General features: G+C 35.2%; 1 protein-coding gene across 2 annotated transcripts in view; it reads left to right on the plus strand.

Moving 5' to 3' along the window:
* The window catches only part of mys (position-specific antigen beta subunit myospheroid), a 390003-nt gene extending 367902 nt beyond the window's left edge, over positions 1 to 22101 (plus strand). For both annotated transcript variants that reach the window (XM_090394055.1, XM_090394056.1), the window contains exons 20-21: positions 3316 to 3482; positions 17522 to 22101. In XM_090394055.1, the coding sequence (XP_090250181.1) occupies positions 3316 to 3482; positions 17522 to 17587 (233 nt within the window). In that variant the 3' untranslated portion in view covers positions 17588 to 22101. The remainder of the gene's footprint in view (positions 1 to 3315; positions 3483 to 17521) is intronic.
* Positions 22102 to 27229: the final 5128 nt, after the last annotated feature.

A 27229-nucleotide genomic window follows, 5' to 3' on the forward strand; every position in this document is an offset into this window, starting at 1 on the left:
CTCAGCTAAACTCTACCTTGTGCGCAATTAGTGGGACAGTGAGAAGCACTCCTCTCTCTTGGCTGCCCGTTCTATCTAACAGTTAAAGAGCAATTGACTACCTTAATGGATTAGCATCATCAGTTACTGGATCTCAACCCATCAAGTTTCTTGGCATGTAGTAGAATAAGATATTTTTGATAGGAACTTGCTGCCAAAAAATGTAGTTATCCATATATATGTTGTGCATGAATTCTGTAATATACAGGTAATTTTGTTATATATATGGTTCCAGAAATATTACTTAAATCTATTGGTTAAAAAACAATTTACTTGTCCATAGTATAAATTATAGTAAAAGGTATGTGTCTATGTTATTATTATTTTATTTTTATTTATTTCTTTTTTTTTTACCACCAGTTCAGCAGTAAACAGCTGAATTTAAAATGGCTAAATTTGAATTACGTGCAATAGTTTGTAAGATCTAGCATGATCCTCTTTAATTTTTGCAACTAGTCCATTCTTCTTTTCCCAGCAATGTTACATGCTACTTGAGTTATACTTGCTAACCAATTACTAGTTGTAAATGACAAGAAGACATCATATCACTCTATTATCTATCAAAATATTGGAGAGGATTTATGTAAACAATGCTTCTTCTGAATTTTATCTATGCATCTCATATAATGGACAAGCTTCTCCTCATTTAATATATATGAAGTATCTAGAAGACTCACTACTGAAGCCTTTCATTTTCTTAGCTAATTTTTAGGACATCATCAGTAACTGATACAAATTCTTTGTATTACGTGTCGTTTTGATACTGCCAAGCCTATAGGTTTTTGAAAACAGCAAATGGTTTGCTGAATTTGGCTTTATAATATGCTATATAAAATCAGGTGTTCAAACATTTCAGAGTAAGTCTTAAAGAAGAGAGGTGTGTTTCTAGGTAATTTCTTGCCAAATCTAGGTCATAGCATTTTTTGTGAAAATTGAAAGTCTCTGAAACTAAATGTCTCCACTTTAAAACAGCTTTGAAAGCTTGTAATAATGTACAGTTTCTATCAGCAGGCCAGACCTGACCCCAGTAATCCAGTGTGGATGCATAAAGGCCTTATCTCTACTTGCTAATGTATTTTTCAATAGCCAAGTATCATCACATGGGCTACCTTAGCAATATGTCCTCTAAACTTTAATTCTCTATCTACCACGACCCCTAATTTTCTAACTTCATCTCTTTCCTGGAGTACAGTGGCATCAATGTGGTACACATCTTGCAATATACTTATCCCAAAATGCATAATTTACATTTTGCCACAATGAACTGACACTGTTATCTTTTGTTCATACTTGACAGCCTATTTAAATCATCCTGTAAGCTCTACACATCGCCTTAAATAACTATTACTCTACCTAAGTTTGCATCATCAGCAAACAACTAAACATTTCCTTTCAGGTTATTTCCTATATCATTTATGTACAAATTAAACAGTACTGGTCCCAGCACTGAACTTGTGGCACACCATTAGTTACTTGTTTTCAGATTGATTCTATCCCTCCATATACTACTTTTTGATGTCTGTTCAGCAGCCACCTTCTTATCCACATTACTAGTGTCATATCCATCTCCATTTTCTCTAATTTGCATGGCATAGTTCCACGTGGCATTCTGTCAAATGACTTTGCGAAAAATAGCAGACTCATCATGTAACCATTTCTTCTACCATCATATTCTTATCCACCCATTCTTGAATTCTCTTTTTTGATCAATTTTTCCAGTATTTTTATCACCACCCCTGAGATAGTAATTGGTCTATAATTTGCTACTGCAATAATACTAGTGGCTGACCACTAACGTGGTGAGAGTTGTCTCCATTGATCCCCCAAGAATGGAAATGTATTGTGAATGATATACAGAATCTAGTGGTACCTGCAACAGCACAATGGTTGAGAGGTCAGCCTACTGATTAATCGCCTGTTAAGACTAAAGAAGAAGAGTGCAGTATTAGAACCTCCCTTATGCAAAGAAATTATTTTGCCCTTTTTCCAATCCTTTGGAACTCTACCAGAACTGAGACTTAAATTAAAAAGCCTAATCAGAGACATTACCATTTACACTGAGATTCTGCAATATCCTAAGCATATCTAATTCATCCATCTCTATTCCCACATAAGCCTGTCACAACCTCACTTGTTTCTATCCCTCCATATAGAAACCTCCATATATGATCCTTGCAAAGTGGTCACTCAGTAACTCAACTATTTTATCTACTTCTGTTACCTCATGACCATTCTGCTAGAGGCATTCTTCCTCTTACTTGCCATGTAACAAAAGAACTCTTAGATTTCCTTTGGCCTGATCAGCTAGTTTCTTCTTGTAATCTAAATATGCCTTCTTTACCTACTGATCACCTTTCTTGCCTGATCCTTGTACTGTACATGAGTTTGCTGGTCACCTTATTCCTTATATGCCATGTATACATTTTCTGCAGCTCATGCATAATGAGATTACTCAGTCCATCTAACTCCTATCTTATACCTAAGGTAAGGAGGGTATACAACTTAATATTGCTTCTTCTATATGTCCCTTAACTATTTCTCATGCATTACTAACATCTTTCCCTTACAGGGTTTTATGCCATGGCATAGCTTCAAGTTTCCTCCTAGGCTTGTCATAATCACCTGCCTTGTAGTTCCACATATACCCCTTCTTGACAGAATATTCCTCATGTTTTCAAGTCAAGACTGCATGGTCTTCCCCAGTCAGATGCAATGTGATCACCTTAGTTACAGATAGCTCTTCTGATCTCAAACATCAAAATGTTTGAGAATACTTCAGACTATTTTTTCAGAATTAATCTGTGAACACAGGTAGGTTTTAGTTTATAACAGCAAGAGATAAATAGTATCACCTGTTGTCATTGATAGGAATTACTTCACATTTCAGAAACAGCAGCAGCAGCAGCAAGATATCTTGAGCGTATCTCCCTGCAAACAAACTATTTGGCAGTTAGAAACAGTCTATAAAGGAATTAACATATTCAGTTAATTACATAAGCTATTATCTCCTGGTTGAAAATAAAATTTTATTACATTCATTGAAGGCTGCCTGTGATCAACTAATTTGATAATATTATTCAAAGAAAAAAAGGAATAAATGCATTTAGAATGAGGCTGAAAATTCATTTGCCACTTTTCAATTATAACTCACCATGGTGAATATTTCTGGTTCTGTGTGCCTCTAGAAAATAGATCTTATCTAAAAAATTGATGTTTTTTCTTCAAAATGCTGGATTTTTATCAATATTTAAGCCCTTTTTTTTTTTTTTTCAATAGATTGCCCTGAACCAGTAGATATATTGGCCATTGTTCTTGGAGTAATAGGTGGCATTATAGCTGTTGGTCTGGCATTATTATTGATATGGAAGTTGCTCACAACTATTCATGATAGAAGAGAGCTAGCTAAATTTGAAAAGGAAAGACAGATGGCTAGGTGGGATACTGTAAGTAATTATAATTTACAGAATTCTGAAATTTTAAACACTTTATCTTTTTACTTTGTTTATTTTAGTCCTATTTCTTAAAGAAGAATACTTTTATCAGAAGCTATTTTTATGACAAAATCACTTTCTTACAAATGGATAATTGCCTCTCTCAATCTAATCATACATAATTTGACATTTTTGGATATTATTACTCAAATCATTGATATTCTTCATTAAAAGTTTATATTTAAAATTAATTTAAATTATTTCTTGGTCGCTTATGGGTCAGTGCTAGATAGTTGAGGAGACCTCCACATAGCCTCTCAAGGAATGTAGTGAAGAACCAATATGGGCTTCTGATATAATTGTTTCTTAACTTAGTATCCATATGTTAAGGCTTAAGTGTTTCAATAAATTCATGTTAGAAGCTTGATGGAATGACATAGCACTGAGAAATGATTAAAAATATTTAATTCATCCAATATTTCATTTGTCGCAGAGACAGCTTCAGGAAGTACAATATGAACTTTTAACAAAATTAAACGAAACACTTGAAGAAAGACTAGTCCTAGAGAAATTTTATACAATCATATTGAGATTAGGCTGATTTTTCAGAGTAGAAACAGATTCTAAAAACAGTCTCTCTTCTAACTTTAGTGTGATGGAGCTTGGTTTGCAAGGCCTGATTGACTGTTGTCATGCCTGTAGATGTATTTATGTTCTTCCGTGCAGATGATGACTAATATTGTCTGTCCATAATAGGCCAACTTGCAGGAATAGGAAACTATATATACACCAGGAATTGAGAGAGAAAAGGGAGTTCGTTCCTAGTGCAGTGGTTAAGGGTAGTTAGATTTAAGTGGGACTTGAGAGTTATGCAAAGGTTGTATTTCGTTAAAATTCTGGGTGTTTTTTCTGATTTGTCTGAGACATAGTAAATGGCGATAGCATTACTAAAATATTTCTGAAGAGAAAACCATGGAATGGAGGACTGATTGATTTGATATTGTGGGAACTCTAGCCATTAGCTAGAAAAGTGTGGTGATATGATTTGAGTTTTATTACAAGAGATGTTCATTGGAACAAAGGTTATAGGCTCTATTAGTTAGTGTTTTAATGATACCCTATTGTTTTTTTTTTATTGGGGGGGGGGAACATTTATGAATGTGTCTGCCTATGTGAGTAGGTTTCCTATAGACTGAAAAGGACAGGTTGCCATTAGGTAGGTATATCGAGGTGTTGTAAACTTCTCATTAGTTTCCTTTTCCATTGTAAATTGGATTCTAGATTAAAAAAAAAATGTTGAGGTGACAGAGTATTGTGTCTGGGTGATGAGACTAGATAGAACATCATCCACATATCTTAGCCCAACAGAAGACTTGAGAGGAGCTGAATCAAGATCTTGTTTTTCAAAGTCTTCTGTTAAAAAAAAAAAAAAAACTGGCAAGGGGGTTGAGAGAAAAGAACCCATAAAAGTTCCTCTGTTTCCAAGAGTATTCAGAATAGCAAAGGAAAAGAGGTCTGTGATATTAGGAGGAATTACTTTTTTAAAAAAAATGTATAGTTTTATGGTATCATTGAAGAGAATGTTGGTGAACAGTGAGGTGGCGTCAAAGCTGACTAGGATATTATTTATAGATTACCTAATGGTAACCTGCTCTTTGTAGTATACAGGAAACCAACTCTCACAGGATACGTTCACAAGCTTTCCCATCAACCACCTTCTCAACAATACGGTATTATAAAAAAAAAAACTAACCAATACAGCTATAAACCTTTGTCTCAATGAGGCCTCTCTTGCAGCAGAACTGAAACTTATGCACCACACATTTCTAATAGCTGCAATTTCCACAGTATCAGAAATCCTTCTGCAATCCATGACCTTCTCTTCAGGAAGATTTTAGTAATGCTATCACCATCATCTGGTTGGCCAAGTGGTCAGCATAACCACTCTCCAACTAACAGGTCATGGATTCGAATCCCACTGTGGCATGGATGTTTGTGATTGTCCTTAGATAGGAGACGAATTTCATTGCCCAGTGTGTGACCACTGTCCCGTTTATTGGAGTCCTGAAGTGGCTTGAAAAAGTTTAATGTTTGGTTTCTAGAGCAGGATTTCCAGACTATATAAAAATCAATTACAGTATATAAAATTGATAAAAATGGAGAGGGGAATCCTTAGCCTACCCACGGTACAAATGTAATATTGGTTTACTAATAACTTTTCATAGGTGAGAACCACATAAAAAAAAAAAAAAAAAAAAAACGATCAGGAAAAATAGCCACAATCTTAAAGAAACACGACCTCTTGCACAACTTTCTAACCACGCTTAAATCTAGTTACCTTTATCCACTCCATAAGAACAAACTCCCTCTTCTCTCAATTCTCAGTATATATAGAGTTCCCTATTCCCACAAGTTGGCCTGCTATGGACAGACCAGAAGATCAGCCACTATGCGTATAGAATGTCACTTCAACATAAACACACACACACACACACATATATAAAATAAATTTCCTCCTTTGGAGGCATCTGTAGCTAAAACCAATAAATGGAATGAGACCAAATTTTATATTGAGACTTTCAAAGGCATGGAGAGATGATTTCCGCAAAAAAAAAAAAAAAAATTAGTACCAAAGGTCGCTGACAGCGGAAAATTTTGGCGCTGGCAGAGCCAAAAGCAATCAAATATTTGCAGTAAACACAAAAGGGATTATGCAACTTTTACTATGCGTACGTGACAGCTCCACCAATTCTACTTTAAAAAGGGATTGGAACATTCAGGCAGTTATTCAAATGACTGACGAATTGTGCTCATATGTGTCCTACCTTGCCTCAGCGTGCTTTACTTGTTAAGTTGTTTTACCTTAAACAGTGCAATGCCATAGCGACCCTTCGGGAATTTAGAAGGCTTCATAACCTGCATACAGGTCCTATGGTAGCTGTAGCACTGAGAGCTATGATTAAGAAGTTTGAAGAAACTGGATCACTAGGGGTTAGACCTGGGGACAGAAAGCAGTGCGAGAAGAGACAGTAACAGACGTTGCTACTGCAGTGTTCGACAACACAGAGACCAGTAGGTCCAAGCGCTCATGCCATAGCTCGCAAACTTGATATGGCTTATGGTACAGTCTGGAAAATCTTACGGAAAATGCTTCACTTCTATCTGTATAAGTTCAGTTGTGTCAAGCACTAACTACCACAGATAATGATAAGTGCATGACCTTTGCGCTAACGTTTCTTGCCTGAATAGAGGTCGACAATGACTGGCCTTGGAGAATATTGTGGGGTGATGAGGCTCATTTTTTTCTGAATGGGTGAGTCAACACAACTGCAGAATTTGAGCATCTGAACATCCCCAAGCAATCCAGCAAGTACCACTGCATTCTCCAAAAGTAACCGTGTGGTGTGGCTTCACAGCTGATTTCATAATAGGACCATACTTTTTTGAGCATATTACTCTACAGGTCCTGTAACCTGCTCCATTACTGGAGAGATTTATTGACAAATGCTGGAAAATTTTGTCATTCCTGCATTGCAGCAAAGACAATGTTTGGACTCCCTAATTTTTATGCGGGATGGAGCATGGACACACATTGAACATTCAGTACAGTGTCTTTTACGCCGGCATTTCAGTAATGAGAGGGTTATCAGTCAGTTCTTTCCGACGGCATGGCCGCCTCGATCCCCGGACATCACTCCATGTGACTTTTGCCTGTGGGGTATTTGAAATCTGTTGTGTTTGTTGGTGGTGTTCCCAACTTTCATGTCTTGAAAGAGAACATAAAACCAGCTGTTATGAACATCCAATCCAACTCCTTACGCTCAGCTGTCATGTCGCACACTGGATGCAATTTGTTGTACACAAGAAAGGTCAGTACATTGAAAATCATAAAATCATGTATGTGGTCCAGGGGACCCTGATTCTGATGAATAAAACATTATTTCCTGTGAGCTCAATCACTACATTAATTTCTGTCTCTCTCGCAAATTGTTGTTTTAGTTTAATTATTATTATTATCATTGTAACGTGCCACGTATCCAGCTGGAACGAGTGACACGGCTGTCACTTACACTGTCAATGTTATTATTCCACTTTATCTGCCTTTAATGTAATTATCCGTCTGTTTTTGGCTCTGCCAGCACCAAAATTTCCCCAATCAGCAACTTTTGGTACTAAATCTTTTTTTCACAGAAATCATCTCCCCATGCCTTCAAAAGTCTCAGTATAAAATTTGGTCTCATTCCGTTTATTGGTTTTAGCTACAGATGCCTCTAAAGAGGGAAAGTTATTTTATGGCCACCTGTATATATTGATCCCATGCACGAGAGGTAAAGAGAGCCCTATAAGCAGTTCAGTGCCATGTATTGGGCGCAGATGAGGACTGAGGTTTTTTTTTTTAAGAGCAGCAAGTTTTAATTGTTTGGGAATACAGAGCGGATGGAATAAAAGAGGAAGAGGAGATTCAGGTTCGGTGTTTTTGCAGTTCCACAATAAAAGGATTTTGGGTGGCAGTTGCTCTTGTATTAACAGGTGCAGCTGAAAGTGAAAGAATGATAGTTGCCAATTCGCTGGTGCAATGACTACGGAAGTACCTATAGAATAGACATAGTGCTGAAATGTTGTGTCTGTGAGATAGAAGTTGAAGTGAATCTGTAAGAAAGGGATCATCAATGAGCCTGATTGCTTGCCTCTGGGTAGCATCAAGGATTTTAAGAGAAGTTTTAAGTGCACCACCTCAAACATGTGAGTAGTATTCTAAGCATGGGTGGATTTGGAATCTTTATATAGTTAACAGTTGATTGAGTATAAAAAGCCTTTTGAACAAAAGAGTGTCTAGTTTCTTTGATGCTGAAGAGGCTATTGATGTGTTTATGTCAGGAGAGACAGTAGGTAAATGTTAGGCCAAGCAGAGAAAAATCTGATCTGATTTTGTCTGGTGATTTGTGTGTTGCTCTGAAAAATCAGTCTAATTTGAATAAATAGGGTTCTGCTTTAAACTTCCAACAATATGGGAAACACTAATACTTTTAGATTTACATTCTTGGCCGCCAACAGGTGTCCACAGAAGCCCCCACCACCACCCACACACCTTATTAGGACTATACACCTAGTTGTGTGTGTGTGTGTATTACAAGTGCATATTGTACTCCTTGAAGATTTCACTGAGATGAAATATTGGAAGAATTAAATATTATTTTTAACCCTTTCTGAGTGCTGTTTCACTTAAACTTCTGAGTTCTTTAACTTGTGATGCATTAGTAGTTCTCTACTCAGATGCTGAACAAACAAGGATGGGATGGCACTTTTGGATTCAGCACACCAAATTGTATTCTATATTGGTATAAACCAAAAGATGATGATAGTACATCAAGATGAAATGTCACATCAACTGAGGCTTCACCAGATTAAATAAGGCCCCTGCCCTTACTGTTTTCTTTGGGGAAAACAGTGAAGAGTTGGGTACTGGAACAAAGTCATTCAACACCAGCAGAATCAAGATGTGCATATTCAGTATAAGAAGTATTGATGGAAAAGAAACAGAGCCAGCAGAAAAGTTAGAGAAGTTGCGCATCAACATAATTGATGTTACCAAAACAAAGAAGATAAACAAGATTCTTCTAAATAACAACTACAGGATGTAATATTCAGGCAATAATGATCAGTGAAAGGAATGAATAGCCTGTAGTATTCATACTACACATAAGATAGTCTTGAATAGTAAGCAATTTTGGGTAGAGTAATGAGATCAAATGGAGGAAGAAATACCATAAAAAGAATCATAGGCAATAAAGGTGGCATGAAAACTGAAAATAGATATTCTGGATATCTGAAGTAATTACTTCAAAAGATTATTTTCTGCCACCTTTCTGTCATCATTCAGTAGAATCTATTCAGCAGTATTAGATAGAAAAATAATCAAACTCGAAATGTGGAAAGAGTTACAGTAAATGATGTTTGACTCGAAATACACAAATATGGAAGTTTTACAGTGACTACACTGCATGTGCAGAAGGTTAAATTCTGGATTTCAGTACCTCTCATATAGTACCCATCTATAAGAAAAGGGAAATAAAACAATGGAAAAATTGGAGGAATTTTCCTCCAAAGTTCCTGGTAAGATTTATACAAGAATACAGGAAGTGGCTAACAAAAACAAAAAATGTAGAAGAAATCATTAGAAAAGAACGTCCGACCTGAACAATGCTTGTTCAGGGCAGATGGATTGTCAGGATCAGATTTAAGATAGATAGATGAGAAATTATAGGAATATAACAAGGATTTGTATTTAAGTTTTGTAGATTTGGTAAAGGCCTATGACAAAGTGCCAGGTGAAAAGCTGTTTAAAAACACCACAGTTATGTGGTTTTTAAATGAATGTTGTTTCAACCATATTTGTACTTGTGCCATAGGTTTAATAAATTAATATGACAACATAAAGAAAAGAGTGAATAATATATTTAATAGCCAAGTATTTTAACTTGTAAATTATAGATCATTGTCAGTGGCATCAGAAAGTTGGGATACAAAGTATAATTCAAACAATAGATTATTTAAAACAATAAGAGCCATGTAGGTTATACACAGAACAATGCAAATTGATAACAGAGAAAACATTGTTAATGATGATTGATTAAAATAAACTGCCATATTGTCAGTAGTGAGCAGTCATTCTGATTTAGGTTTGGCACTTTCTTTAAACAAATGTTTGAACTCAGGGTGGCAACAACAGAGAAAGCTTGTTTCAGACCATAAGATATTGTGGTCAGTATCAATTCCATGGTGTGCTAGGCCAAATTATTTTCATTGGCAATGTAGGATAGCGTGCTCTTGCACTCTCTCTACTGAACATCCAGTTTGTAAACAGAAAGAAAGGTGATAGTCACATGAACTTGGTTAACGACAGGAAGAGCCAGCAGAGATTGTTTATTTTTAGGAGATGGGAACCATGATGGTAGTTTGTTGAAAGGAATGAATGTAGCGACCAAATACTTTTTAAGGGCTCTAGACGTTTTTCAGAAATGTATGGGATAGGAGCCCTTTAGTGTTTCATTGTTATTTGAGCCATTGCTTGGCTTATAGCAATCAAAAATATGTTGTTTAGTCCATTCTGAAAAGCCATTGAGATGCTTATGGTTGATGTCTGGAAGTTCTTGGGGTTTAGATCATACAGTATGAGCACAACGTAATGTAATAATTTTATAACTTCAGTCTTCTAAAAAGGACGTCGAGTAGATTGCTGTTGAATATAGTATCCATTCAATAAACAAAGGTAATTAGCTAACTTGAAGAAAACAGGAGAGTAAGATCTCTAGGAAAGCTACTTTATTTTTTTTTCTGTTTTCATCATGAAGCTAATTTGTGTATGTAGATTGTTTATTTTTGCTAGAAAGTATCTTCATTTTGGAGCCAGATGGCATAACATATGTTTGCCATAAGATGAGTAACAGATGTTACTCATCTGTGTAACATACCCAAAATTAAGGCTAAAGATGTAGGGTGAAGAAAAGGATGTTCTAGATAAAAGTTGGCAAAAGCAAGAGAGAGAGAGAGAGAGTGGATTTCCCATAGCACTTTTTTCAACTTGTCTGTGAATTCTATTCTGACAACTAAAATAAGTCAAATAATTTGACTATATCCAGTGGAAAGGCTTGTGAGAAGGGAATCTTTCAGAAGCATATTAGTGAATAGGGATTCAATATCAAAACTGATCATTAAGTCATTAGATTGAAGGGAAAGATTTCCCATTTTATCCGGGAAATCGGAAGAATTTTTTATGAAAGAATGGGAATTGCCAGTTTGAGACTTTAATAAATGGGCTAGAAACTTAGCTATGTTGTTATATAGGAGAATGTACACAATCCACCACAATAGGACATATTAGTGAATAGGAATTCAATATCAAAGCTGATCATTAAGTCATTAGATTGAAGGGAAAGATTTCCCATTTTATCTGGGAAATTGGAAGAATGGGAATTGCCAGTTTGAGACTTTAATAAATTGACTAGAAACTTAGCTATGCTGTTATATAAGAGAATGTACACAATCCACCACAATAGGACGAAGAGGAACACCTTCCTTGTCTATCTTGGGCAAACCATAGAAGGCCGGGGTGCTAGCAAAAACAAGTTTTGTCTATAGTATCTCCATTAAGATCAGAAACATCTAATAGTAAGTTTAGTTTTCTGAGTTGGTTTTTGTGGGTTGTTAATTTCCTGCAAAGTGGATCTGTCATGCAACAAGAGAGAGATGTTTTTTTGTATTCTGCAGACATATAGTGGCTTTCCCTTTGTCTGCTTTTTAAAGAATAAAATCATTAAAATAAATTTAGTTTAATCTTTTATCCAAGTGTAAGCAAACAAAGTTTGCGCCTGAAAATATCTTCAGGACTGAGGTAAGGTGGTGCAACTCCGAGCAAAGGTGGACCAAGCTCTCTCATCATTCCTTGTCTCAGTATCTCCCATAATGCAAAAAGCACATCTTCTTGCAGACATGTATACTGCTATGCATTAAGGGAAGGGCCACTACCCATGGGTAGTGGCCCTTCCCTTAATGTCCTAATGTCCTAAATAGTGGCCCTTCCCAGTACTGAGACAAGGAGTGATGAGAGCTTGGTCCACCTTTGCTCAGAGTTGCACCACCTTACCTCAGTCCTGAAGATATTTTCAGGTGCAAACTTTGTTTGCTTATATTTGGATAAAGGATTAAACCAAATTTATTATAGTCTAACCAAGTGCAAAATAAACTTCCAAAATGATTAAAAATGAAATTCTTATACTATCAATAGGACATAAATTTGCTATAGCTGAAAAGAAAAATGCCTTACTAAAATTTCCTCTGTAACAACCACTCTCTCTCTCCAGTGGGGACACCAACAAACTGTCTAGAAGTCTCTTCTGTACCACTGAAACTTCCTTCAAACATTTCTTTAACAAAAATTAAAGTTGTACAATTGCTGAGACTTTATAATCAAACTGTCTAATGCCACTGAAGATCTGTAATTTTTAGGTTAAAATGTTTGGTAGTTATATTATTCACTCTTTTCCTTGTGTTAAACTGTCAGATATGTGGTGTGAATGGAATAATGTACTGAGCAATACAGTCTATACTTAAGTTGTAAGTCAGCAGTTAAGACTGATTTAATGGTTTAAATGTTAAAATGGTTTGATGTAAAATCAAGTGAGAGACCAATGTTTCCACTATCTCAACTGTTATTCATCATCTAATATTATGACAATATAAAGGAAAGTGTTATTATACAAGATATCAGAATTGGAAGTATTAATCTCAGCTCTTTACATAAGTAAATGAAACTACATTTACCTTAAGTAAATGAAAATCAGCAATAAAAAGATGCACCATGAACTTAACTGGAACATTAGAAGCATCAGCTAAACCCTGAATGGAAAACCTATGGAACAAGTAAAACATTTCACCTATTTATGCACAATATTTAGTGAACATCACAAATTAAGTAGAACAGAAAAGCTGGTATGATTGGGCAACTAGTTGAATAAATGAAGAAAAGAAATCTGTAGCGACAACAGTTTCTCCAGGCACTAATATGATATGCCATTGTCTATCTCATCATGCCAAGGTGAATAACTTTACACTTCCTAAAATTAAATTGATAGTCATTATCATTTGCCCACACCTCCAACCTGTTCAATTCATTCTGCAACTGCCTATCTTTGCATCATCAGCAAACAGTAGAACATTTCCTGTCAGGTCTTGCCAAAATATCATTAACGCGTAGATTTAACAACAGTGGCCTAACAACTCATAAATGCAGTACACCACTCATCACGTTAAATCTGGCAGATTCAGAAACCCTCCTCAATATACCACTTTTTGATACTTCAGCCACCTGTTTATTCATGCAATAATACTGTATTCCAATTCCACATTCTCCATTTTATGCAGTCTTTTATATGGGATCCTATTATATGCCTTAGCAAAGTCCAACATAGTTTATAGTTTATCCATTCCCTTTATTGAACTCAACTGTAAAATTATCATAAAATAAAATAAAATTGCTCAGACATGATCTTCCCTCAGTCCAACAGAATCCATGCTGTTCCTTGTGTATCAACCATTTCTGTGTGCGAGTTCTTACGAATTTCTGTAAAATCTTTATAACCACTCCATAGATACTAATAGATAGGTGTCAGGAGTTTGATACATCAGTCTTTGCACCACCCTTGTGCAATGGGATTTTCATGTGCTCTTTCCATTCCTGTGGGATATTTCCTAGCTGACACTCAAATTATACAAACATGTCGAGGATCTAGCCAGTTTAGCTGAACATGCCTTTAGCAAGCATGCTGATATCACATCTGTCTTTGTTGGTGAATTCTTATCAAAGTTATGCAGCAGCTCTAGGACCTCCTCCTCATACCCCAATCTCTTTATCCAGAGTAGTGATAAATAACATTGTGCAGCTTAATTCGCGAAGATCTATCAACCAGGTTGATAGATCTTAGCGAATTAAGCAATCATTATTTGAACAATCACATCACAAGGATATCATTCAGTCAAGTTATTCTTCACATTCATTCTTTCTTTTACTTGTAGTATAATAATAATATTCTTTTGGGTTTAATTTTAACCTTCACATTTTAGCTTAATTTCTTTTCATACTCTAACTTAGCTTTCTATACAAGGCTGCACATCCATTAAGTAACTGATAACACGAGACTGAACGTAGTATTCTTCTGAGTTTGTCATACTTTCTAGCTTGGTAATTCAGCATGTAATCTAATTGGAACATAAAGATATTTCGCTACTTCCTAGGTCAGTATAGAATGGCTATTACCGACTATTAGCAAAATAGCCATATTCCTAATAAATCAAGTACTCTTTGGCCTTGAATTGTTTCTTTTGTTACAAGGTTGTCTTGCAATAGCTCAATAAATTCTTCATTCTTATCCCAAATTGTGTCTACTACCCAATGTTCAGATAATACAGGGTGTCTCAAAAAATGTATATACACTTTAACAGCTGATAACTCACTTGATTTTCGTTATTTTGCAGGTTTAATGGATTTGAAATAATGGCTGAAACCAGACTAAGCTTTGAGGAAAGAAAATTTATCCTAAAATGCTACTGGAAGTATGAAAACATAGTGGAAGTGCAAAGACAGTTTAGAAGAGAATTTCAGCGAGATCCACCCTATGAGACATTATCACTCGAATTAGAGATAAATTTGAAGATGGAACTGTTCAAAATGTCCATAAGCAACATTCAGGAAGATCATGAACAGCTAAGAGACCCGCAACAGAAGAAAGGTTGATTGAAACGTATCGTCAAAGTTCAAGGAAAATCTGTGCGACAAGCATCTTGTGAGATAGGAGTATCAAAATCAAGTGTCCATTGTATATTGAAATGCAGTCATTGGAAAAGTTACATTCCAAGAAGAGTACATGCTTTCAATGAAGATGATCCGGATAGGAGAATGCAGTTTTGTGAGTGGTACTTGGAAAAATGTGAAGAGGGTGCACAATTTCCAAGATGAATTGTGTGGAGTGATGAGGCCACATTCAAATTAAATTGGTCAGTTAACTGGCATAATTACACTTACTGGGCACCTGAGAATCCACATGTTATGTGGATTCTCAGGTGCCCAGTTATGGAGGAACATCATGTAAATTTACCAGGACTGACGGTGTGGTGTGGCTTATCAGCACACGGATTAATTGGACCATTCTTTTTCGATGGTACTGTAACCGGTGCCAATTACTTGAACTTGTTGCATGAAGCTATCGTGCAACGTATTCAAGAGGACTTTGAAGATGAGGACTTTTATTTTCAACAAGATGGGGCACTCTCACACTACCATCGAGATGTAAGGACCTATCTTGATGACTCTACCCAACAGATGGATTGGAAGAAGAGGTTCTGTAGAATACCCCCCTGTGTTCATCAGACCTCACGTCAATGGACGTCTTCTTATGGGGATTTATCAGGGATAAAGTTTACACTTCAAAACTGGCAACAGTTGACAACTTGAAAGCAGCAATCGAAAGAGAATGCGCCCAGCTACAAGACAAAACGATTCTCAGTGTTTGCAATTCCATTGCTGCACGTTATCAGCGGTGCCTGGACCAGGATGGTCATTAGTTTGAATACAGATGTTGAGGGATGAAAAGTACATTTATGTAGTGTACTTTACAATGTGAAAGTTAACTGTATTATAATAAATACCAACTTTATGATCATTCAAAGTGTGTATACATTTTTTTGAGACACCCTGTATAAGTCATCCATAATAATCACTCGTTTAAAAAAACGCATTAGGGTAAATTGGCAACATGTTACTACATGCATTTCGTCCTGTTAACCTCCACTTCACACCAGATAGCCTTAAATTCACTGCTATACAGGACACTGTTACTATTATTGCTTTCATGAGTTTCTATTCTCACTGGATTCAAGTCATCTGATAGTAGTAGTAGTAGTAGTAGTAGCACCTCCTCCTAACTCTTCTGTCATTTATAAAAATACTATACCCTGTACACTCAATTCCAGTTACTCTGTCTGACTCTGAGAGCCAGGTTTCACTAATGCCAACAATTGTGATTACAAAACATGCACCAAAGGAACAAACTCAGCCACTTTGTTTCTAATGCTTTGGCATTTGTGTATAGACAATTATGTACTTATATCACTTACATTTGCAGTCTGCTTTGCTTAGTTGGGAAACTCCTTTTTTTTCCATCCTCATACACGCTGCTTCAGATTCATAACCATGCTGTCACATTTGTATAACTGTCGTATTTACACACCCACTGAACTTACCCAAATATTCTTAGTATTTCTCCCAAGATCTAGTTTCCATGACTTGCTTAATTAGTGTCTCTTCTACCATCAAACTCATACCCATGTCTTCTACATAGCAAATGAGTCAATGTATAGGCTATCATCCTATGTATCTTGATATTAAACTAAGAGTTTTCACTTTCTCACTTCCAGCAATCCTTTCATATCCTCTTTCATACTGTATTTGTTTCAATAGATCATTGATTCATTTCTTGATGAGTAGTTCAGGAAATTAGTGATGCTGCCAAATCACTGAATATAGCAATTGTAGTAATATTATGCTTCTTGGAACAGCAATGTTTAATGAAAGACAATTATTATTCCTAGAATAATTTTTTTATCATTATTATTTGATGTTGCTTCCACCCAAAAGAGTTATTTGCAAGCCTATAGTACATTTAGTATTGTGGGCTAAGGATTTTTTTTTCTACAATTTATATTCACGAGCTCTGCTCTAGAGACCAAACATAGAACTTTTTCAAGCCACTTCAAGCCTCCAATAAGCTTGGTAGGGAAATTCATCTCCTACCAAAAGACAATCACAAACATCAATGCCCACAGTGGGATTCGAACTCGCAGCCTGTTGGTTGGAGAGCAGGTACGTTTGGCACCGGCTCTCCAACTTTATTCAAATTGAAATTTATTTTATAAAATTCTTATCTGTTATCATGATATAATTTTTTGCATAGGATTATCTCCATAAGACAATAACTTACTCAGTGAAATTGCCTTTTGTTTTATTTAATTTTTTAAACTCCTATCCCCAAAAGATGATTATAAACCTCTAGTGCATTAGTACCATGGGTGAACTGAGTTATTTCCTTCTATTATTTTATAATTAACACAACCAAACCCCTGTTCTAGATATAAAAAGAAAAAAAAAAAAAATTTAAGCCATTTTAAGCCTTCAGTAAGTAGAGTGGTGATTGAAATTCATCTTTCACTTAACGGCGTTCAGACTCAGAATATTAACCACTCGGGCAAGGAATCGACTGAGGTAGGATTAGTATTAAATAAAATACTTTCTTGCCTTAGCAAAATTTTACTGTGGTGGTAATAAGAGCAACTGAATTGTATGAGTAAGTTGTTGCCTTATGGAGGAAGGGATAACCCATAAAAAGAATGATGATAAAAGATAGTGATTAAAATTAGTATATAAAAAAAAATCCTGAACTAAGAACTACTTGCAAGTGAAATGTTAAGTATGAATATCTTTTTTTTTTTTCTTTATTCAGGGAGAAAATCCAATTTATAAGCAAGCAACATCTACTTTTAAAAATCCAATGTATGGTGGAAAATAATAGATCCTTTACTGCCTTGTGATCTGGTAACTGTCAAATGGCAAACTGCATGAGTACTATGACCTTCAGTGTGTGTGTGCAACATGGATCTGATCTCTTACATGCCTTAATTTACTTCAAAATCCAATGAGATGTTCAGTAGCCTCTTTTCAAGCTGCCAAATGTAAAAACCAACTTCTAACATTCTGAGAAAAATACTGATTAACTTTTTTAATAACTCATTATCAAGACAAAGCAGATACGTTTTGAAATAAAAAAGAGGGCTTTCTGTAATTTTTGATATAAAGTCTAGATATATTAAGAGGAAGTTGTTACAAGTGCCTAACTAGGTAACACAAGAGTCCATCCAGATAACTTTTTATTGATGATATAGCATTACATTCTATTTTATGACATTAGTTATTGACTGAAGAAAATATAAAGTAGAATTATTTGAATATATTTATATAGCCAGTCAGATTGAGAATGCTGTAAATTATGCCTTCTATAGTTAATTACTGCTTAAAACTAAATTTTTAAGCAGTTTATAACTTTAATTTTTAAAGTGTGTAGACATAAATAAAATTTGCAAAAATGCTACTTTTTTTATACCTTAACTTATTGTGTGTGTGTGTGTGTGTGTGTGTGTGTGTGTGTGTGTGTGTGTGTGTGTGTGTGTGTGTGTGTGTGTGTGTGTGTGTGTGTGTGTGTGTGTTAAACCTGAAAATGTAATTATGGGTATCAGGATATCATATTACCTTGATTAACTGCCAGACTGAGTTGGTGTTTGAATGTGTTTTATTTTGTGGACTGTTATCTGTGAATATTGTGATATTGTTTGACAGGTTACTACTTATTGTTTTTTATATGTATTTTAGTTTTGTGATTAAAATGTAATGAATAGCGATATAGTTAAGTGGAAATTTCAGAGTCTGTAAAGATTGTTCATCCAAGAACAGCCCCAAAAAGAAGTGAAAAAGGGACTAGAAAATTAACATTAAAATTTTTGCCAGAGCATAAGTTGTCAATAATAATGGCTCCCTTTAAATACAATGACCTAGATTCAGATGCCATCTTGGAGAGGAAGAACCTATAATTATAAGAGCTTTTCATTTAAAAGTGAGCAAACCTATCTCGCAGATAGCAGGGTTTTTCATCCTGTAAAACAAACGAACCAGTCAGAAAATATAATCTATTGTTAGACATAACAGACCATGTAGATAAAAACTGTCCTATCATAGCATTAATTAGGCTTCCAGGATACTGGGACCATATTACTGCTATAAGCCACAAACACTTAAGAGGAAGATGAATTTATTGCCAAATTAAAAGATGTCAAGAGAAAATCTGTAATTTTCAATCTGTATTATACAGAAGTATTAATAGAGTTTGTTTTGGATATGTTTTCTGTGCTGTCACTAATAAAATACATAATTATATATTGTGTATATGTTACTTGACTCAGAATACTTCCTCCTCCATGATCCCGAATAGAAAAAGAAACCTTCCAAGTTATTACCACCAGATGTACATGCTTTTATCCTCTAGTTGTAGCTCTGAATAACAGGGTATCATCTGATGCTGAAAATATTTGAAAGAAATGGTGTACTCTAATTGTCTCATTGCCCCCTACCTTCCTGTTTCCAGATACATAGTAGCATTATTTTATCTTATGATATAAAATAGGTATGCATTTTATACACAAAATCATAGATTTCATGTTTGTCGAAGTATATTTAAGAAAAAAGGGGGGGAGACAACTTTCATGTCACTTTGCTCTTTTTTACCAAGTCAGCAGTATACACTGATTACATACTATCGGACCTAAAAACTAGCATTTTAACTACCTTTTGATGTTGGATGTATTACTATTTTCATACCAGAATCATGAAAACTGCTTGTGTTAACAACTGCTAATGGATATATTTACTAATTTTTTTTTTTTTATACTTACAAATGTAAGTGTTCTAGAATGTCAAAATCAAAACATTCATTGCCAACTTCAGAGTAATTAAATACTACTTCTGTTTTTTAATTATGTTTAACTTGTTTGGGTTAATTTTTTTTTAATGTTTACTTCCAAGTGTTTGAAGGAATGCCTGCCAGATTTTTAATTCAGTAAGCACTGAGATTCAAATCAATGTTGTTAATTCACATCTCCTTTCTAGATGCTGGATGACCAAATAGTTTTTATAGTCCAGTTAGTTTAATTTCCGCTATGGCATAGATGATTTTCTTTGGAATTAATGATCTTCAATGGCAAGTGTCTTGCTGACTTTGTTGTAAGTGGTCTTCCATAGTTATCGCTACATTACAAGATATGATTTGTTATTGATAGCAGGTCTATAACTACAAGCCTGTAGCAGTAGAAAGAAAAACCTCTGTCTTACTGTCTGAACCAACTGTTTTTTTGAAAGGGAACAGGAGCACACACAATATGGGAATGAGTAAAGATTAAATGTAACTGTTAACTGAATTGTTAATTATAGTGAACTTTGAATCGTTTTAAAGCTTAAGCACCTGAGACATATGTCTAACCTAAGCTTAACTAGGAGAAGAGTATTCATTTCCCTTTGATGGAAAGTGGGTAGATACTTAAGACATTAACCAGCTTTGGTACTCACTCAGTATAATGCATATATTATACTCACTTATAGAGGAAGTGTGCTGTGGCTGCACTAAAAAGCAATTTGGTGTGATGCCAGCTGCTGTCTAGATTCATGTCAGTATTTCATGTATAAACTTGTTTAATTCATGCTTGGGTAAAATAGGGATAAAAACACAAAATTTCTTGTTGAGTAAAATTTATTAAATGATGACATAACTATAACAAAGCTAAGTAATGTAGGAGTAAAATAAATGCATACAGTGCAATGCAGAACTTTCTTGGTTTATCTTATGATTTTTCCTAATTTTCCAGGATGACTACTCTAAGATAGAGCATTTCATAATCCTCTCTCCCCTAATTCCACTTTAACAGAAATCTTCATACATATGACTGCTTCCTAAATCCAGGCACCGATCACATTTGCCATCTGAGAAGGGTTCATATTGTTTACAGTTATATTATCTAAATTCTTATTAAATTTAAAGCACTAAAATTTCTGTCATAAGATAGTTATGTCTCACATCTAACATCTTGTCTCCATATAAGTAGTTGAGACGAATGAAAATAACCACTGGTTTGTTCCAAATATGTGCTTAGATCACATTGTGCAGTTTGATTTGTATGTTAATTAAAGCAAGGATAGCTTGAAGAAAAATATCCTGTTATATACTAGTTCACATAAAAGGCTGGGAAGGAGAGGATGGAATGAAACTAGCACTGAGCTCCTGGAGGTAAATTTTAGTGGACTGGAGACATGGGAAAATGATAATGGGTATCAGTTTAGTATTGCAAAGTATAAGGCATATTCTGGAGTGAAAAGACTGCAAGCTGTGTTATTATGCTGATGGGACATTTCATCAGTGAAGCTGATCTGGGAGTAATAGATAAGAAACTGAAGTACAGCGAACTATTTGCAAAACTATTAAAAACAACAAAGAATTACTTCAGCATTGAGAAAAGTGACTAAGCATAAGAAAGTTACTGTACTCTCAATTTATGAGGGGTCTTGAAACAACCACATTAGTTGCCTGGGTTTAGCTGGGAGATGAAGAACTGGTAGGTAACTAAGACTGTATTGTGTATAGAATGTTTCCTGTGAAGTCTGTTAATTATTTACAAAGTTTGGTAAAATAGGTGGAGAAGAGAGGCTATGATAGAAACAGATTGCTAATGGGAGTTTATAATGTGATAAAGGAAAAATTCTGCACAGCACACATCAGGAGATGGGGAAAGAACAAGGGCCATTCTTAGACAGCAAGTGCAAAGGCATGGGTTTTGTGAATGGTGAATAATCAGAATGGATTGCCTGAGAGTATAGTGAATGTTGAAGTATGATACATATTACATGGGCTAGTGGGGCTTTCCATACTGATTTTAGTACTCCTTGGAAGTACCTGAATAATAGTATTAGTTTTTTAATCTTTTTGCCTGCTTCTATGAAATGCTCACCAACAAGTTCAATGTTCTCTATTAAGAGGAAAGATTAGAAAACTGAATCTAAATCTTAGGTTACCAGTTCATAAATTTTAAATGATGTTATTACTTTCACAGGTTGAACTTGAGGTACAAAATAGGTTTTAAATTTTTGATCAGCTAGTTTTCTAATTGCATTATTACTTCTAAACATTGCAAAGATATATTATTAAATTACAACATTAAAATTTATAATTTTCATAACATCGTTGAAAGAAGCAAACTTCTGTCACAGAACAGTAATCTGTTAATTTGTGGTTGAAGTTAAAATTTAATTGTTTTTTTTTCCACCAAAACTGGCTCCTACATTTTGTAATCTAAACTAAAATCTGTTTCTTATTTTGATCTTATGTAGAATTCTGATTTGAATGCATATAATTCATAAAATACAAGCTACTTAATGTGCATTGATGTAAAACTATTTTAGATTTAATAAATTTTTTTTGTTCAAACACTGTTTCCATTAGCTTAATAACAGTACAACATTTACTTGCTTGTCCAGTCATGCTGAAAAATCAGTTTGTTAACTGAATATATGGTTATAAAATGCTGTCAATTGACATGCTAAAACTATTCAAGGAAAGGGAAATATAGGTTCCAGTTATTTAAATCTATATAAATGATTTCTTGTGTCATTTGATTCAATTTTTGTATAACTGGCTTCTATTTACTTTAATATAAAATTTTTCTAATTTTTCATTTATGTGAAAATATTTATGTATTTATTTTCCTTAATAATAATATGCAAAAAATTGAATGTAATGAGGCATCTGCGGTGTCACATGAGATGATTATAAGACTTTCCACAGCATCACCAATTTATGCTCATGTTTGTAGAAACCATATCACTTGCTATAACCGTTTTTTTTTTTTTTTTTTTTTTTTTTTTTTTTTTTTTTTTTGTAATTAAATTTGAATGCCTATCTGAAAGGGAATAATGTCACCAATAATGAAGAGCATAATGTCACATTTTTATTTTTGATTAATATTTGGCTCTTTTTTTAGTACAAGATGCGACATAATTAGGAAATGACAACAAACTTGTCAAATTTGCAAATATTTCAAAATGGAGTAGACAGTGATATTTTCACTGGAAAAACAAATATTGATATCAAAATTTAGTTAAACTTTGCATCTTTACTAACATTCAAAGCTAAAAATTCACTCTTTTGCTGTTTAGTGTTTCATGGGTCCCTGCTCTTGCCATTATTACAGCTCTTGGCATCAGCAGGGTAGTAACAAAAATCAATTTCCTGATGAATGCAACTGTCAATTCATGGTTCCATACCTTGATAATGGCTTCTTGGAGCTTGCAAAGAGTTTTCAGTTTCTTCTTGTGTATTTCAGTCTCCATTTGATATCACAAATTCTCGATGAGGTTGAGGTCTGTACTGTTTCCTGACTACAGTAGTCACTGAATCGAGTGTTCACTGAACCACTTATTAACCTGCAACAAAAACTAAAGCATTTTTAAGTACTAAACTCAATTCATATTGTATATTTTAGAGTTATAATAGCATTACTTAAACGTTTGCTCAATGACCTACCCTGCAAGATGCAGATCATCATTACAGTAAATAGATCTCTGGCAGCAGGCAGAAATTCTTCTAAAATATCTAAGCTGCAAAAGATGAGATTACATAGCAGATTGGTTAGATTGATTGAAAATTGGTTTTCTGAAAGATACCAGCAAATTGCATATGATGGAGCAGTGTCTCAGAAAAGGAAGGTGACTAGTGGTGTGCCTCGGAGTTCTGTTCTTGAGCTCATACTGCTTAACTTATTTGTTAATGATATTTCATGTAGACTGACTGGGGATCTTCAAATGTTTGCTGATGATGCAAAGGTAGGTGGAATTATCAGGAGTAGTGCAGATGTTAATTCTCTACAGGAAGATTAAAGCTGTAACCCCACTCGTTGTTCAAGCTAAAAATTTGAACAAATTTTTAGCTTGAACAATGAGTGGGGTTGCAGCTTTAATATTAATAAATGCAAAGTATTACACTTTGGGTTGCAGAGATTTGGGATCTTGGAGTGATGGTAGACAGTGGACTGAAGTTCCGAGGGCACATCACAATTGTTGTAAAAACTGTGCATCGTATCACTACTAGTAAAAAGTACATTGACGTGTAGGGATAAAGAGGTGGTAGTACCTCTATTTAAGGCATTGGTGAAGTTACTTTGCACTTATTCTTGTTTTAATTCTGTATCCAAACATGATTTCTTGTCACAAATCTAGCCACATCTAGATGATAATGGAATATCAGAAATGAAAGTATACAGAGGTAAGTAATTAAGGCTATCTGAAAAGTTGGGAGTGCTACGTTAGTGCAGATCAAGAGAATGTGCTTGGCGGATAAGAAGTGCTATGATTGAGAAATGATTGCTGAAAGGAGTTTATGAAATAGATACATAGGGGAAATATTCCATAGGATGGTATATGATTGGAGAAAGGGAAGTAAACCCTGGAAACTAAATAAAAGCCATTAGTAAAAAAAGTGAAGAGAGTAGATTTATTATTATTATACGGGCACACATCCATGGAGTCCATAGATTCATTGCAGGAGATCCACAAATGTTAATCAACAATGATCAATACCTGTCATATTTTGCTTGAAATCATTCACCAACAAAGCACGCACAAATGACTCTGGCAATCCATTCTACTCATTCACCACTCTCAAAGTAAAAAAATCTAGTCCTCACATTATTCATGTACTGAAATATTTCATCCACATCAATCCTCTAAACCTCCCTAAGCAACTTATGTCTATCATATCCCCCAATCAACCAGCTTCTGTAACATACAAATTTAGAATATTTCCTCATATGGAGCATCACACGGTTCTGCTACCATCTTAGTTAACTGCCTTTGAATCCACTCCATCTCATCCACATCTCCAAGTGTACACATCTCTGCATGTCAGGATGTTCTTCAATAACCAGGTAATCCTATGAGCTGTTTTAGTCCCATTAATATGGTACTAAAATGCATTTAAATCTTTATCTAAATCATCCTGTAAAATATCATTTTAGTTGACTAATGCTCTACCTAATTTTGTATCATTTGCAAATAACTAGATATTTCTCTCAGATTTCTTATATCATTAGTAAACAAATTAAACAGTAGTGGCCCAAGTACAGAGCCCTGTAGCATGCCACTAGTCACAGGCCTTCTACAGAACTGCAGTTGCATAAACTACTGTCTGATATCTATCAACCACTCTTATCTGTAACATCAGCTTCATACCAATTTGGTTAACTTATGCTGAGGATTCCTTGTGGTATCCTATCAAACTTTTGCAAAGTCCAACAGTATGACTGTGTAGCCATTGCCTTTATCCAACTCAGCTGTCACCTTATCATAGAAAATGAGTAAATTACTGAAGCATGAATTACTCTTCACAAAGCCATGCTGCTTTTCATAAAATATCCCATTCCTATCCACCCATTCTTGAATTTTGTCTTTACCCAACTTCTCTAATACTTTAACCACCACTCCTGAAATAATAATAATATAATAATCGTATGATGATACACGGCTGTGAGTCCCCCTTTACGGGGAAGTACAGCACCATCTCAGCCCCCCCCCCCAAAAAAAAAAAAAAATTATCCGGGCTCCAGAGCCGGCATAGCTGACGAATCAGACCTATGGCTGGGTCAGTATTCCTGACTGTAATCCGTGTGTGTTCACTGGACCGGTTTGCCTGCTTGTGGGATGAAAAATCCCAGATAAACTGGTGGAAAAAACCCTGCTGTCCATGCCCAAGACCGGCTAACTTGGGTATGGCTGAGGAAGATCCTTAAGCTCCTCGCGTTGTCGACGGGAATCAAACCTAGGACACTCCTTCCCCAGGCATATGGTTGCAAAGCGCATAGCCACTAGGCTAACCGCGTGGACACTCCTGAAATGCTAACTGGTCTATGATTAATTCCTTCAGTCTTTGAATCATGTTTATGTAATGGAACTATTTTTACCTCCTTCCATTCCTTGGGATTCTACCCGAGCTGAGACTCAGAGTAAACAATCTAGTTATTGGGTCTACCAATTCCGTAGCACACATAATACATGAACTGCTATCCTGTCCAAACTCACAGCTATATTGACATACAGATTCTGCAATATCCTATGTACCTCGACTTCCTCTATCCTTACTTCCACATTACCCTATCATATCTATCACAGTAGTATCATCACCTGGATGATACACTTGCAAAATGATTATTCAATAATTCAACTAGTAAATCTGCTTCAGTCACTTCCGTATTGTCTGCATTCCTCAAAATCTTTCTACTGTGGTCATTCTTTCTTTTGCTTGCCAGATATTGAAAGAACTCTTCTGGATTACTCTTGGGTCGCTTGGCTAATCTCCTCTCACACTCTGATTTTGCCTTCCTTACCATACTAGTCAGTCTTCTGGCATTGCGCTGCTTAATGCTGCTCATGGGCTTGCTGGTCACCTATATGTATGAATCTCTTCCAAATGCTTTTCTTTCTTTAACTCCTGCTTAATGCTCTAACTCATCCATTTAATTTCCAGTTTATTAATTCTCTTGATTCTTGGTATGCAGTTAGTTACTGGTTCCTTTTAAACATACCTTTCCATTCCCCATACAATACTAACTTCTTTTCTCTGAAATATGTCCTTCCATAGTACTGCTCCAAGCAATTTTCTGTTCCTCGTAGTTCCCAGCTTGATAATTCCACATAAAATTCTTCTTTACCAAAAATTCTACATGCTTTTAGCCACCTCTCAGATCAAAACCGAATGACCGCTCTAGCTAACTGGTGGCAATATATCCATCTTAGTTATACACAGATCCTCAGACATAATCACAAGGTCTAGCACTCTTGATCCCCTTGTACCTTCCATTACATACTGTCATATGTAATTATTCCAAAGAATATGCATAAGACCCATTTCCTTCTGCCCAGATGACCTTCTCATTCCTGATGTGGTACTTGCTCTAGTGCCAAATATTTTAAAGCCAACGTATAATTGGTATGGTGATCTGTAGAGAGTTTGGCCTCCCACACTCAATTTTCTGACTGTGGAGAGTATTTTCTAAGGAATAAAAAATATGTGGTTCACTATCAGAGACAAGCAACCAAGCTGTTCGAATTGCTTCCTATATGTGTATTATCTGAATGTATCCATGAAAACTTATTCTTAGGCCCTCCACAGTTACTAAGGGTTAGATATTGGGAAATCCTGTCCAGAGATGATGCTCAACTATTCCAGATCTCAAATAAGCAGGATGGTCTCATACTGGATGATGGAATTCATTAACCACCAAAAGACATTAATGTCTCCAGATGAGATTTGAAGACATAATTTATTAGTTGAGAAGTGCCCACATATTCAGAAAATATATTGGAGTATGCATAAAGATCCATTTAAGTATGCAAACATGTATAAGAAGATTAATATATTAAACTGAACAATCTACTTAACAATAAAATAAAAAAAAATAAAAGCATAATAAGAAAACTTGGTTTAAAAAAAATACAAGATAATATATATGATCCCCAAGGCATAATGTAAATTAAACAGTCAGCTTAGAATTAAAAAAAAAAAAAA

Source organism: Typopeltis vanoorti, chromosome 6 (assembly GCF_054136105.1).
Source record: "Typopeltis vanoorti isolate ZY-2024b chromosome 6, IOZ_Tvanoo_1.0, whole genome shotgun sequence".
In the NCBI taxonomy this organism is placed as follows: domain Eukaryota; kingdom Metazoa; phylum Arthropoda; class Arachnida; order Uropygi; family Thelyphonidae; genus Typopeltis; species Typopeltis vanoorti.